Here is a 16,160-nt window from a genome sequence, read left to right on the forward strand (position 1 = left end):
TGATATGCATTGGACAAGTGAGACAATCATTCATAGATAGAGACCTACTGTAATAATATTTCCATTATATATAAGAATATGGAAAACCTCACGGTAAGAAATATGATTATTTTATTCAACGTGAATGGGTAGTAACAAAGTAAATATTGAACTGTTATGTAGACTACTGATGTAAGTATAGGATGGAACAATCTCTCAATTATTTCAATGGTTATTTTGACTGCTTTTTAAATTGCATGAATTTGATAGGAGAAACTGAAAATGCTTTGAATGTTTTTTTAATACATGTAATATTTTTCCAGTGCAATTGTTTATTTATGCAAGTGTATTACTTGTATGACAATTTCACAAAGTTTAATCGAAACACAAATTTGTCATTAGTTTAAAATGTTCTGCATTAATGACAATATGCACTAGAGTTTGTATAGACACCTCAAGTTTAAGAAACAATTTTTGTTCCAGGAATATTTAAAAATGTTATGTTTTTATAATGGAATTTCAGTGGAAGCAAGAAAATGTACCAATTTGCCTATTCGGTTAGCGACCTATAAATAGTCTGGAATCATGCATACTTCCTAGGGATGTGTTTCAAACCTTTGTCTATTGCTCAATACTGTAAAGTATTTTACATAAAGAATGAGACAGTGTTTCAAAATGTTTAAAGATTTTTTCTGAATTTACTTTATAGGTAGGTGTTTAGGTAAAATTATCGTTAGTGCTTTATTCTGTACTTACAACTTCTCCCAAATAAAAATAAAAATATTGTTTCTATTTATACTCAGAAAATGAAAGCTGGAGAAACAGGTAAAATTAACAGAAAATATGCTCTTTATTTTTTCAGACCTCAAATACTGCAAAGAAAACAAGCTCATATTCACTTTTGAGCAATATAACAGTCATATTTTAAAGTTCAAATTCAAAAATGTTTATTTATATAATACGATATTTTTATGACAGGTCTTCCTGTCAGTCTTTCAAATTGGTGTTCGATGACTTTCTGTCACTCCTGAGGTTTGATTTTGTTGAAACTCAACAGACGGCCACAATACATCTAGAAAGACCGATTTAAAAAATAAAAAATTGGAATGGTCTCTTAATGTTTTTAGCGTCTGTAGAAGTCCATCAATACATAAAACAACAAATGAAAACAAAAATAATTAAATGTTATCTTCCATCTAAATATAGCCAGAACAATGGCGCGAGATCGTGAACAAGAAGTTCCGCTTCCCGCCGGAGCTCCTTGGCGCCATCCGGGAGGGGAACATGCACATGGTGTCGTCTCTACTGAAGACGGGTGACGGCATCATCCGTCAGCTTGATGACTCTGAAGACAGACAATGGAGAGAAGCGTTGAACCTCTCCATTAGACTGGGCAATGAGGACACCATGGACGGCCTTCTACAAGGCATCAAGTTTGACTTCCGGCAGATCCACGAAGCTCTTCTGGTGGCCGTGGATACCAACCAGCCTCGTGTCGTCAAGCGTCTTCTTGACCGTCTGGATCTAGAAAAAGGGAACAAGATGGACGTCCGCTCCTTCTCTATGGCTATTTTTGACCACTCCATTGATGATTCTCAGTTTGCCCCTGGAGTGACACCACTAACGTTGGCCTGTCAGAAGGATCTGTATGAAATTGTGACGATGCTCAAACACAAAGGACATGAAATCCCGTGGCCCCATAAAATCTCCTGCACTTGTCTGGAGTGCACGAATGGCCGGCAGTATGACTTGCTTAAGTTCTCACTGTCTCGCATCAATACCTACAGAGGCATTGCCAGCCGCGCTTACCTGTCCATCACCTCGGAAGATGCGATGCTTAGTACCTTTCGACTCAGCCGGGATCTACGCAAGTTGTCAAAGAAGGAACCTGAATTTAAGGTTGGGTAAAGCAGGGGTCTTTACAAACATCATGATTGTGTGATCTTTGGTTTGAAAACAACAATTATTGTTTTCTTTACCTCATGCAGCCTCAGTACCTCGGCCTTGAGGAGATATGCCAGGAGTTTGCCGTGGAGCTGCTGGGAATGTGCAGGAATCAAAGTGAGGTCACCACCATCCTGAACAGCTGTGGCAATATGGACGAGGACAGTGAGGATGAGTTGGAACACCAGGCCTTTGAGGAGGGCATACCAAACCTGGCTCGCTTAAGACTGGCTGTCAACTACAATCAGAAACAGGTCTGTAGAATATAAGTTTTAACAAGATTTTTCATTTCTGTTATTCTCCAATCCTGCTTGTCTTGCAACACTTTGTTCACAACTTATATGTGTATGTGGCTAATTCAGTTGTATTTGTTATGTATTACAGTTTGTAGCTCATCCGATCTGTCAGCAGGTGCTCTCTTCCATCTGGTGTGGGAGTCTATCAGGCTGGAAGGGCAGCAGAACAACCTGGAAGCTCCTTGTCTCCTTCGTCATCTTCTTGACCATGCCCTTCCTTAGCTTCATCTACTGGATCGCACCAAAGTCAAAGGTTGCTTTATCCAAATTTACATAAATGCACTGACATCTTTAGTATTTCAAACTAACTGCCATTTGTGACCATGTTTTATTGTCAGCTGGGAAAGATTTTGAAGATTCCAGTGATTAAATTCCTCCTCCATTCTTCTTCGTATATGTGGTTTCTGATCACGCTTTTGGGGGAATCCATTGCCATGGAGATGTATCGGGAAAACTTTGCCTCTCGCCATCAGAACATCCTGCACAACTCCTTCCACATGGTCTGGGTGGTCGGTAGGTCCCATATCCTCAATATACCTAAAACAATAATGAGTAATATATCTAGGAAATTAAATGTCTGCAGGTTTCTTCTGGTTCGAGTGTAAGGAGGTTTGGCTTGAGGGCTTGAGGAGTTATTTTCTGGACTGGTGGAATTGTCTGGACATGATAGTTCTTAGCATGTATCTGGCTTCATTCACATTGAGACTGGTCATCATGCTGAAGGGCATCTTCCTGTGCGAGTCACCTGAAAGCCATGATGAATGCATCTACTTCACAGACACAAGTGAGAGATAACACACTCAGACACATATACAAATACAGTAGTCCACATATCTAAAAAATCACTTGGTCATTTTTGTATCCCCTTACAAATGTAAGTTTATTCAAGTGTACTATAAGTATACTTCTTTTAACTAAAATATGGGACACATATATACTTCAAGTCTACTTTTCAGTCAGTATATCTCATGCTTATAAACATATACCGAAGTATACCATTAGTACGTCTATATTAGCATACTGCACATACTACATAAAGAATATTTAAAATATACTTATACTTAAAATTACTCTACTTAAGTATGTTTAATAAAATGAGATTGAAGTATACGAAAGGGTAGAAGTAAAAACCTGACCTCATCCCAATTACCATGCAACACATCTCTGAAAGCATGCAGGAATAAAATCATCGATTGTTTCTTGCTGTACAGTGCGTGACAGATGGCATCAGGAGGATCCGCAGTTCATCGCTGAGGTGCTGTTTGCAGTGACCAGCATGCTAAGCTTCACTCGCTTGGCCTACATTTTGCCAGCACAAGAGTCTCTTGGTACCCTGCAGATCTCCATTGGAAAGATGATAGATGACATGATGAGGTATTTAGCATGAAGATCTTTTTTCTAAGGTCTTCATTCAAGATTTATTCAAGAAAGGTCTTCCCAAAGACCTGGTATGTTGATTCTTTCCTTCCACTCATTAGCATGTTGGTCCTTTCTTCCCAGATTTATGTTTATTTTGGTGATCATTGGAACTGCTTTCCTGTGTGGCATCAACAACACCTATGTTCCATATGTGATCTCTCCTAATCTTGGAAGGTATTTTTGATTCTTTGCTCCAAGTGAATGATCTGAATCTGAAATGTTCTTGCGTGGTCAATGTTATATCTTTTCCTTGTATATAGATTGAACGAAACCTTTCGTTTCCTCTTCTGGACCATGTTTGGTGTTGCTGAACAGACCTATGTGGATATGCCTGAGTTTGTTTTGGCTGAGTTTGTTGGCCGGATCCTCTATGGCATCTACACTCTTATAATTGTCATTGTACTTCTCAACATGCTCATTGCCATGATCACCAACTCCTTTCAGAAAATTGAGGTGAGTGGCAAACCTTAATATGATCCTGAAAGAGGATGCAAGTGTTTGGTGTTCCATTTACAATGTCCGTCCCTTTAGGATGATGCTGATGTGGAGTGGAAATTTGCCCGTTCGAAGCTCTATCTGAGCTACTTTAGAGAAGGACTGACTATGCCTGTTCCCTTCAACATCATCCCCTCTCCTAAGGCCTTTTTCTACCTCTCACGGTCAGTTGTAAAATCTGTCTTATTTTGATCATTTATAAGAGAAACAAATGGTTTCTTAACATTTTGTTTGTCATATATTAAGAGGAATTTTCAGAAGGATCTGCTGCTGTTGTCTCAACTGTAACTCAGCTCCGGATTATCCTCCCATCACATCTTTGGTACACTTCACAAACCTGCATGGTCACACTTTTATTCATTACAAAACCAAAGCTAACCTTCACTCTTAGATTTCGAGAGTCTACTTATTCTTCTTTGCTAAATGAAATATACATTGTTTTAGACAAAACTCTTCTTTGTTGAAATGTATCACTGCAGGATGACAAGGGCACAGGCGAGGGGCGAATTTCATACAGGCATCAGGTTATACACGCTCTGGTTCAACGCTACATTGAATCTGCCAGGAGAGAGTTTGAGGAGGCAAAACGCAAAGGTAAGGCAGAAAAAGTGATCATGTTTTCAGTAAATGTCAAGCTGCATCCCAAATATATTAAAGGGACGTATTAACAATAATTTCCCTTCATTAACTTAATTTTTTTGGTGTATTTTATTTATACTTATGTTTACTTATGAATACTAGTATCAACACATTATAGGCTTCTAGTAGTATACTTGTAAGTGTAATATTTCAAGTTTATTAAAGTTTACTTTTAGGTGTAACATTTGTGTACTTAGAGTACACAACTAATTTAGTTCAGTAGTTCAATAAATAGTTTACTATTTCAATACTTATACTACAGATACAGGCCAAGTATAGTAAAATACAACAAGTACAAGCTAAGTATACTTTATACATTTTTATCAGTAACCTATTGTCAAGAATGCGTATGTGTAAATTTGTACAGTATACAAGCATATGTAATTTAATATACTTGAGTCAATTTTAAATGTACTTTATTGAAGAACTATACTTATTTCGGGGTACTAATAGTATATTTTTAGATGTACTTTTTCAATAATACTTGCATGGGACTAAATTGTCCCACGTTTTAGTCAAGTATACTCTAACAGTAGTAGTAGACCTTGAGTACACAACTAGTTTACAAGTTCAATAGTTCAGTAGATATTTTACTACTTCAATACTTGTTGCACAACTAAGCCAACTACAAGCCAAGTGTACTTAATAATTATGAATACTTCATTATTCTTTGAAGTATAAGTGTACAGGCCTAATACACTTTATATTTTCTGTCAGTATAGTCATATTTGTAGATACATTGTAAATGTAAGTATATTTTTTAAATGTTCGAAAAAATTTACTTAGTTGATTTAGTTATTCATTTTTTATTATTTTTGTTTAAAATAAATATATTAATATATGCACACTGGAATTAACTTTTTTTGTAAGGATAACATACACGATACACTAAATACATGATAAATATGTATTCCTGTCTTTCTCATAGATGTTGGAAACAGAATCACAGAGCTGAGCAAAGTGGTTGTCCGACTCCACACGGAAATGAAGCAGATCAACTCCAGCGTGCCGGATTACTCCGGCAACCCCTCCACAGGTCCATCAGAGGGCTCTTCTTTCCTAGGGAAGTACATTGTCGGAGCCAAAAACAACTTCAAGGACTTCGGCCAGGAAAGAAAGCCTGCTCCTCTGACCACTCCTGTTCACCACAAAGAGCCAGAAGAAGCCCCGGAGAAAACCGGTAGAGATGGAGAAACCACAGACACGCAGGAGTCTCCAGCCTGTGACACAGAGGCAGATAAAGAGTCAACTGAAGAGCAGACCAGTGAGGGAGGAAAAGATAACGTTATAGTGGAACACACAGTAGACATTGATGAGACGGATGGAAATGATGAAGACGTTCAGGATAGTGTTAAAAACAACACAGACAGTGGGCAAACAGAGGATAAAAATGAGACAGTCATAGATATAGAGACCAATACAGACACTGAAAGCGAGAGAGACAGCGGAGGAGCAGATGAGACAGTGATGATGGCGGAAGCCACAAATAACACGGAGGGAGTAGAAACAGATGAGAGCTCGGAAACAACCTATGTAAATGAATCCGAGGAAAATGAAGCAGACACTGTGTGCGATGCAAGAACAGAGATGCAGGAGAATGAAGAGGGTGAGGGAAATGATGGAGGGTTGGAGGATACAAATGACGGATCTCAGGGAGAGGGCGGCGAGGAAAGTGAGGAGATGAGCATTGATCTTAACAAGGGAAGTTTAGTGAGTTTTTTGGCAAAGAGGATAGAGGAAAAAATGGAGATGAAAGATATGAAGTTCATTTTTAGTGGAAAACAAACATCGTCGCCAACCGGCAGCGAGGTTTCCCACGACACTGGCTTTGGATCTCAATTTGACCTCTCTGCAAACAGCCCTGAATGATTGGGATTAGTTTTTCCCAGTTAGGATTAGCCCAAAACTAGTTTGCACAAATCCATCAAATGACTGACTTGTTTAGTGTTTTAAGACATTAAGATGCTTTATTATATTAGTCAGCCCACAAATGTTTGGGAGTCACTCTCTATACATACAGTAGTCTGCTTTGAGAGCGGTATTGTGGTCCGGTACGTTTCTAAACATCACTATATTTTGTCACCACATAATCATCATGAAATATTATTAAAGCACTTACAATCATACATTTTGCCTCTTTGTGCCTATTATTTTGTGTTATAGGAACCGTGACTGATTTGTTCCATAGCTCAGAAAACAATTATCAAAACTACATTAGACGTAAATGCTGAAATGGCTACAGAATCCATGTGACTAGAATAATAGACCCCAGAGAGCATGTGTGCAGGTTACAGCTTGTTCAACACCTGCTGTTTGTGTCACAGCGGCTGCTCCCAGAGGCCTCCGTAACAATTAATAAACCTGTCAGTCGCAGCATCATGTACTCCGAGTCCTTATATAGTATGTGTATAGTTTCCAAAATGACAAAAATACCATATGTGCTTATATTACAAGAGCTTTTATTATACACAGGTTTAAACAAAAGTGTAAGAAAAAACTGCCCTTCAAATACATCATTTAAATAACATTTAAAAATATTTAAATATATTACTATTACTTTGCATTTACCAATCCTGGCAAAAACAAAACTATGAAAATAGAGGACATTATGAAATAGGATTTTTAGGGAAGCAATATAGAATCAAAGTCAAAAGTCTCAAATCACTAGACAAAAATGTTTACAATTTTAATCTGAATGCGTTTCAATGTTGGAAATTACTTTTTTAGACAAATTAATATAACTGGGTCAACTTATTCATTAGAAAAATAAAAAAATACTTTTGAAATGGATTACTTGGACCAAATGATAACTAAAAAGCAGCCATTAAGCTTCCGGCATACATGGAAATTACATGAATACGGTTACCAAAGCTTCCCAGGATAAAACATCAAGAAGCCGGATAATAAAATGCCAAGTGTATAATTTTGCTAATTCTGACTACTTTAAAATGACTTTTCAGATGCTTTTAGTCTAAATAATTTCGTTGCAGTTGTCATTTTATGTTTTTGATGGGTTAACTATAGTTCTAAAATGATGAGAAAGAATTAGTAAATGATACTAAAATTTTACCCATAGTGTTTACCTGAACACACAAACAATTGAAAATATGAACACTTAATAACAATAAAATTAAAGAACTCCAAGATTACGTTTTCAGTACTTTATTGTAAACATGTAATTTGTTTACAGCACTATAAATTACATGTGCATAAGCATGAGTGAGGATTTACTGAAGACAAACTGTATTCAGTCTTCAAACCTCTTTCCATACAGCATGACAAAAGAATTGCCGTGTTATACTGACTGAGAAACTACACTCATATCATTAATGAATATTATTATGATGTTATCGATGTCAGTAAAAAAGCACAATACTGTACACTATGCAAATACTAATCCTCTTAATACCCTCACTGACAAATCATTTTTTTTTAGGAGCCGCACATCAGGCACTCGTCGCGGTTCTCCAGAGAGCACACCATAGCAGCTATGTTGCGTTCTTTTGTTTCCTCCTCATCGGTTGTGTCTTTCGGCGTCTCCTTTAATTTCTCTTTATTAAGAGTGAACTGGATGGGGTTAGCGGCTGGCTTAGTCCTAAGGTAATACATTCCTGTTTTAAGACCCTGCAGAGACATGCGCATTAGTCACAACAGCAAACATACTATTCAGCTCGATTAACTCCAACCTTGTAAATTCTGGTTTATTAAGTATATAGCTTACCTGTTTCCAGCCATAGAAGTGCATACTGGTCAGCTTGCCATAGTTGGGTTCAGCAATGTGAATGTTGAGGGACTGGCTTTGGTCAATAAAGGCACCTCGGTCTGCAGCCATCTTTAAGATGACCTTTTGTGAGATCTCCCACACGGTCTTGTACAGCTCCTTTAGATCATCGGGTATCGTAGGAATATTCTTCAAAACGGGAGACAGTAGAATGATCACAAAATGCAAGGAAAAACCAAATGATAAAGTGAACGAGGGGCTGTTAACAACATTCTTTAAAATATATTTTGTGTTCTGCAGAAAATATGAAAGTCACGCAGGTTTGAAATCACAAGAGGGTGATCACAGAATTTTCATTTTGAAGGTCAGCTACTCCTTTAAACATTGTGTGTCTAACAGCTTTTGACAGTATTTTTATTGAAACCATGCTCAAGCAACCTTCTGTCACTGACACTGGCCAATAGAAAAAAAAAAGGTTTTAGAGGTGGCCAATAAATATAGGGTAAAAGGATACACATCTATGAAAGCAGGTGTAAAAATACCCATGAGAGATAAAAGTGCCCCTGGTGGATTTCCACCCTGAACAATTTACTGGAAACTCAACTAACCTGGATGGATCCATTCTGACCGATGAGCTGGTTTTTCATTTCTTCATTCCAAAGCCCTCGTTCTGTGAGATCTTTGAGAAGATGTGGGTTTACAATCTAAAAGGCAAAAGACCCTTTTGGTAAGGTATGAACGCATCAAAATGTGAAAATATCAAAATCATTGTAATCTTAAGCCCACCTGAAACTCTCCAGACAGAACTCTGCGTGTGTAGATGTTGCTAGTGTAGGGCTCGATTGACTCGTTGTTACCCAGGATCTGAGCTGTGGAGGCAGTGGGCATGGGAGCTAGAAGCAGGCTGTTGCGAACTCCGTGTCTGATGGGAAGGTAAATGTGATTCAATTAAAATTACAATTCCAGTCACTCTCAAAGTGAAATTGTTAAAAATGTAGAAACGTTTGATAAATATTCCAAAACTTTTTCTGGAAAAAATGTCAAGTTATTTACATCTTTTCCAAACCTTGCATTTTAATGCCGTTACTCACTTGGCGATTTTCTCTTTGAGTGCCTTCCAGTCCAAAAGATCTGTTGGTGTCACATCCCACATATCATGCTGAAGAATCTACAAGATAACAGCAGGAACAATTAGAGCTGCATATTCTAAACCAACATCCAATTTCCTCACACAAATCTTTATTTTCACTTACGCCCTTGCTAACAGGAGACCCAGGGTACGTCTCATACGGTCCAAATTCTGCAGCCAGCTCACAGCTGGACTCCAGAGCAGCATAATAAATGGTCTCAAAGATTTGTTTGTTTAGTAGCTGAGCCTCTGCGCTCTCGAAGGGGAAACGCATAAGGATGAAGGCATCTGCCAGACCCTGCACTCCAATACCAATGGGCCTGTGACGCTTGTTGGAGTTCTCAGCCTGTTATGTTAGAAAGATCATTAGCCTACGGAGCAATTGCAACAATACAGGCTGGTTTAAACGGCATAAACTAACAACCAAATCACCTCTTTCACTGGGTAGTAGTTGATTTCAATGATTTTGTTCAGGTTCTTCACGATGACCTTCGTAACTGAGGCCAACTTCTTGAAATCAAATGTTCGTTCAGAGGTGACGTACATATTAAGAGCGATGGATGCCAGGTTACAAACAGCCACCTACAACAAGAGAGTTTGGTAATTCCTTAAGGCTACACTAATACGATTCCTGGCAACAGCATTACACTCAATGCTCTCTGCTTACCTCATCTTTACTGGTGTACTCTACAATCTCTGTGCATAGATTACTGCATTTAATGGTGCCCAGATTCTGCTGGTTGCTCTTACGGTTGCAGGCATCCTTGTAAAGCATATAAGGCGTACCAGTCTCAGTCTGAGACTCAATGATGGCGTGCCACAGCTGCTGAGCTTTAACCACACGCTTTGCTTTGCCCTCCTGTTCATACCTTTAACACATCATTGTATAAATGTATTTAATTCATGCCAAATGTAATTCAGTTTTACAAAGACATCACAATACTTTCATACCTTGTGTACAGCTTTTCAAATTCCTCTCCCCAGCACTCATCCAGCCCAGGACAGTTACTTGGGCACATCAGAGACCAGTCCTACATAGGATGTGATTTACACATGAGTACTTGGGCCTAATTTGAAGATACAGAGCTATAATTCACGTGTACTGGATACTCACTGCATTGCTTTCCACTCGCTTCATGAAGAGATCAGGAATCCACAGGCCGTAAAACAGGTCTCTAGCTCTCTGTTCCTCTTTCCCAGTGTTTTTCTTGAGCTCCAGGAAGTCAAAGACATCAAAGTGCCAGGGCTCCAGATACATGGCAAAAGCTCCTGGTCTCTGAATGAAGAAATGTATCGTCCATTTTCAAAGTCATTCTGTTATAAATCATCAGATGATAATACATAATCAGATACATTTACGTTGGGAAATATCGTACCTTATTTCCTCCTTGGTCCACATAGCGTGCTGTGTTGTTGTAGACACGAAGCATTGGAACCAGGCCATTCGAGTTGCCATTAGTCTAAAAACAATAATCAAATACAATTCATATTCCTTATTTTACAAGTAATAACTCATCTAAAATGGTTGGAGAAAACTCACCCCTGCAATGTAGCTGCCTGTGGCTCTGATGCAGCTTACTGCCACCCCAATACCTCCAGCAGACTTTGAGATGAGTGCACACTGCTTTAATGTGTCATAGATCCCATCAATACTGTCATCTTGCATGGCCAGCAGGAAGCAACTAGACATTAGACAAGAGAACATGTATTTCAACGCGTCTGTTTAATTTGATTTAATCTGTTTTGAAATACTGCCCCCTTGTGTCTTTTCACCTTGACAGCTGTGGCCGGTTGGTGCCAGCATTGAAGAGTGTAGGAGAGGCATGAGTGAACCACTTCTCAGACAGCAGATTGTAGGTTTCGATGGCTGCTGTGATATCCTCCTTATGGATCCCCACAGAAACTCTCATCAGCATGTGCTGAGGGCGTTCGGCAACTTTAAAAAATATGAAATTCAGATGTCAAAGAACGGTTTCTATTCCAATCCAGATTTAGTTCTTACATTTAGTTAACCTTTTTGTCTGGTCTTTATACTATTTTCAGTTCTCGCATTTGTGCAAAATTGTAACTGATTTACCATTGCTGCATTTAGATACACATATTACACAAGTGCATTTGCATGCAACATTTGCGAGTAATTGTCTTACCCTTTCCATTGATCTTAAGCAGATACGAGCGCTCCAAAGTCTTAAAGGGGAAAGAAACACAACAAAATCAACACCTCAAAATATATGCTAAAGACAGAGACTATTTTAAGGGGAAACTTAAATTATATATAAAAAAATTATGCAAAATAGCAGCATTTTGACAAGTAGTCTCAAACAATTAAATTCCCCTGTATTTTACAGACAAGATTTCATAACTACCTTGAAGCCAAAGAAGTTGTAGGAGAAATCCCGGTCAAAAATGATAGCGGAGTTGAGGCGCTACAAAGAAGCAGGAATAAAAAACAAAAGAAATACAGATCACAAACCTTGACTTACATTAGTGAAAAATAAACTCATGTCCTTATCATATACTCACATCCTTGTTGGCCAAGACTATGTCAAGGGTTTCTTTGGCAACCATAGGCGAGTGGAGGTTGTTCAAGGGATTCACATAGTTATACAGATCCTCCATAACCTCTGGAAATAGAATAATAAACAAAGCACATAAATCCATTATTGTTCCATTAAATGTTTTTCACCTTAAACTTGAACTCTAGACCACAAACAAGTGGCGCGTAACAACTCACCACTGAAGACTTTCTTAGTTTCCTTGTGCAGGTTGGATACAGCGATGCGCGCAGCCAGGATGGCATAGTCTGGGTGTTTGGTGGTGAGGGTAGCAGTGATCTCAGCAGCCAGGGTGTCCAGCTCTACTGTGGTGACGCCACTGTAAAGGCCCTGGATGACCTTCATGGTGATCTGAGTCTGCAAACAACATTTAGACTAGTCTCAGGTCTTTAGATTTCAGGTAGATGCTTTCTTAAACTGACAAGACGTTATTCATTGGAAAAACTCCTAATAACTGTAATTACCATAATGGTACATTCTGGTACTCGGCCCATACGTTATGAGCAGCGGTAATGGTGGTTTATAAGCATTATTGTGTTACGTATAGACATATAGTGTACATACACTTTATGTATAAAGTATTGAGGGACTACTTGAAACATCTAAATAGGGTGTTGGGATTTGGTTCCACCACCAGGAAGGACTGGGATGTTACATGTGAACAAGCATTGGAGTTGCAGTGATGTCAATAAATACCTGAGCAACTGTTAATATTACGAAGCATCAAAAATACAAGTTCTTCCGGTTTTATGGTTCGTTTTCAATTTCACAACTTACGGGATCAACAAAGTCAGAGTTCAGCCCATAGCACAGCTTCTGAATGCGTGATGTGATTTTGTCAAACATGACACGCTCCTGGCGTCCATCTGAAAATATTGCACACTATTAAGCAACAACTATCATCATGAAAACGAGTCGCCAACAATAATAAGTGAATTACAATAAGACAAGAACGCAATTGTTTATTAATGATTAAAATGCTCCACATAAGCATTGTATAAAATACAGGATCCAAGCATTTCATCGTGTACATGAAACCATATAAAGATTTGCAATGAATAATTGTATTAACCGGGTATGACCCAGTTATGCAGCGCTTGGCGCCAACCATCAGTTAACAAAGACAACAGCAAGTCAAGACGAACTACTAGTGCACGCTTTTGGGTTACGTACTTTCAGAAATCAGAGAAAACCATATACAGTTAACAAGTCTGCTACATTAACCAACATTTGTATTATACATGCACATATTTTACTGAACTCCTTCACCTGAGATTAAATAAAGAGGAATAAATGTTACTACCAATACTGCGTACTAGCCGGCGTTTATAGTGATGATGAGACGGATTTGTTAAAGAGTTATTACCTCAACATTTCAGCTAAAACATTATTTCTGACCAACACATTTTTATTGTTTGCCATTAAACAAGAAACAGTTGAAAAATGAGAAACGTTACCTCGTTTGATTACATGCATGGTTGCAGTCTGCTACTGGACAGTAAAGAACAAATGTACACAAATACGAATAAACCGCTTTTTGTTTTTTAGATAAAGTCCTCAACTACCCAGCTGCCGCCGCCGCAGATATACACAGAGCGCGCGAATCAACCCGCCATAAAAGTACCGGAAGTACAATCTCTACCAATAGGCTCGCGATACTTCTTCTTCGACGGTGCTGAGTAGCCGAAAGGGAACTGGATCAGTTCCCAGTTCCTTTTCCGGGAACTGGGGAATATATGTATGTAACCCATAAAAACAACACATTATTATCCAGAAGTATTATACTCCGTATTATTTTTCATTTTAATAATGGGGGATAACGTTGAGAACTACGGGACATTACCAATGGCTGGTTAGCAGAAGTAGTTAGCCCCTGCTGGTAAATGGCAGAACTATTTGTTTATTCTGAAAGATTCATCTTATATATTTTATTACATTTAAGATGTCTTCAACCAAATTGTCAGGCCATCTCTCGTCTAACAAAAGACAAATAGTACAACAAAACAACTTAAAATGAAATAATGAATTATTAAGTGATCATTTATTGGTGTTTTCAGTTGAAAATATAAACTGTTCAAATGTATCCCTTTGATAAGTTCCCAACTGCCCTGCATCACTTCTTTAGAATTTGTATAGGCCTATGATCTGTCTGTCTTTGCCCACTTTACCTCCTTTAAAGTAATGGTTTTGCAAAATAATAATAATAGCTAATCTAAAAATAAACAATATTAATGTTGTTAAATTAATGTTGTTCAAAACCTATATGTGACTAATTTTTGTGTGGAACACAAAATAAGACATTTTGAGAAATGGTTTGTGTCCATAGAAGAAAGTAATATACTGTGGATTTGGAGGGACATGAAGTTCTTTAAAGTCATCATCTGGCTGGGCTACTTCAACAGCTGTCTGAACCCCATCATTTACCCCTGCTAAAGCCGCGATTTCAAGAAGGCTTTTATTCAGATCCTGCAATGCCAGTGTCAGCAGAGGAAACAACAGGGCTGGAAGTCGTACATCTACCGCGTCCAGATGGCAAACCAGGGCTACACAGACACCAGCTCATTTTCAATGAATGGCAGTCAGCAGACTCTGGCTCCGGTTCAGCCCAGTCCGTGTTTCAGCAGAGGAGGGGGCTCTTGTCAGGAATCGGCTCGCCACTCCAATATTATTCGACTACAAAACTGGAGGCCGCACTTCCAAGGACCTGCACTTCTGGTGCCACTCTTCTAGGACAATATTTTTTGGGACCCGAATCGGACCCTAGTTTTTTTAAAAGGTTTTTACACCCAAATACTAATTCATTACTTGGAATTAAACATTGTTAACAACTTCATGTGGAGTAATTATTGTGACTAACTAGCATAATATAACAACACATCCAGTAAAATAAACAATAAATCATGGTATAGCCTTTTCATTCACTAAAGTAAGCACATTTCATGTACAGAGTTAAGACACAGGATGACTCAGGGAAGATTTAAGATGATTAGATTAAAATTTAATTTGATAAAATAACAAATTAACAGTTGAATTACATGAACCATAATAATGCACCACTTCATTAATGACCAACTTTATTGATGACGTTTTCACTGACTCCTAAGAGAGAGAAAAGCGTATGAGAAAGAGAGAGAAAGTGAATTGTATAATGCATGTTTTGTTGTTGGAAAGGAGTGCATAATTGACTGGTCTTTAAAAAATTATGGCCGCCAGGGAGCATCGATTAGAATGCAGACAAGATGTTCCGTTTAGGTGTTTATTGGAATAAATGTTTGTAATGAATGTGTGTGTGGTTCTGAAACAGAGGTACAGGCATAAATCAGTAAAAGTTAACTATAAATGTTAAATAATTATTACATGCCTAACAGGTATATAATTAAAGCACACAATTAAAGATGAAATCCTCACATCCACACCTCAAACAACTCACTTCGGCTATATTAACTTTCCAATCAAATGTTAAATGTTTTTGATGTTGAACTAATAAAAATGTTTTCACATTCACACTCTGATTGTTGTCCATTCTGCAGATGCACTTGCCTCGTTCCTTCCATTGTGGTCCTACAAGTGAGAGTGCAGCCTCCGACATTGCAGTCAGATACTTACTCCATCTTCCAGGCTAGGGTGCCTCCCTGCCTATCTGGAAGCCCTTTCCCTGGTAAAAAAAGACGCCTGACACTGGGGAAATCCCCCAGACTCTGTTGTTCCCTAGTGGGTCTTTCCACAGGACATCAGCATGCTAATGTACAGAACGCAATGGTGAGGCCCACCTGAGACTACTATGTATGGGGGGAGGGTTGGTTGTGCAGGGCAAATGCATCCCTCTGTTATAAATCGTTTTAATTACTTCATATCTAACATAATACATAACATAATTTTCAAGTCAAATTCTTAAATGTAAATCTAAGAGACTGTTTAATGCAGCTCACATGGCCACGATTTTTGTAAAAGCAAAGAAAGTGTAACAATAGCTAGTAGACTTT

General features: G+C 38.3%; 2 protein-coding genes across 2 annotated transcripts; one reads left to right on the forward strand and one right to left on the reverse strand.

The window, feature by feature from the left end:
* Positions 1-78: 78 nt before the first annotated feature.
* trpc2b (transient receptor potential cation channel subfamily C member 2b) lies at positions 79-6,897 on the forward strand (the record flags this gene model as incomplete). Its single annotated transcript, XM_079487152.1, has 13 exons — positions 79-93; positions 1,186-1,878; positions 1,968-2,177; positions 2,308-2,472; positions 2,558-2,732; positions 2,803-3,003; positions 3,431-3,593; positions 3,720-3,812; positions 3,899-4,091; positions 4,170-4,297; positions 4,380-4,455; positions 4,613-4,727; positions 5,701-6,897. 13 exons carry the CDS (start codon positions 79-81, stop codon positions 6,639-6,641), a joined length of 3,168 nt encoding a protein of 1,055 aa, XP_079343278.1. The 3' UTR covers positions 6,642-6,897.
* A 320-nt stretch (positions 6,898-7,217) lies between these two features.
* Positions 7,218-13,888, reverse strand: rrm1 (ribonucleotide reductase M1 polypeptide). Its single transcript, XM_079486726.1, has 19 exons — positions 13,635-13,888; positions 12,955-13,043; positions 12,357-12,534; positions 12,146-12,246; positions 11,989-12,048; positions 11,770-11,809; positions 11,396-11,558; positions 11,163-11,304; positions 10,999-11,082; positions 10,737-10,898; positions 10,574-10,653; positions 10,290-10,491; positions 10,055-10,204; positions 9,747-9,968; positions 9,585-9,661; positions 9,280-9,415; positions 9,102-9,197; positions 8,494-8,682; positions 7,218-8,396 (listed from the first exon to the last, which is right to left on the reverse strand). The coding sequence occupies exons 1-19, from the start codon at positions 13,651-13,653 to the stop codon at positions 8,205-8,207; spliced, it is 2,382 nt and encodes a 793-aa protein (XP_079342852.1). The 5' UTR covers positions 13,654-13,888; the 3' UTR covers positions 7,218-8,204.
* Positions 13,889-16,160: the final 2,272 nt, after the last annotated feature.

The sequence above is a fragment of the Barbatula barbatula genome (genome assembly GCF_947034865.1).
Source record: "Barbatula barbatula genome assembly, chromosome: 22".
In the NCBI taxonomy this organism is placed as follows: Eukaryota; Metazoa; Chordata; class Actinopteri; order Cypriniformes; family Nemacheilidae; genus Barbatula; species Barbatula barbatula.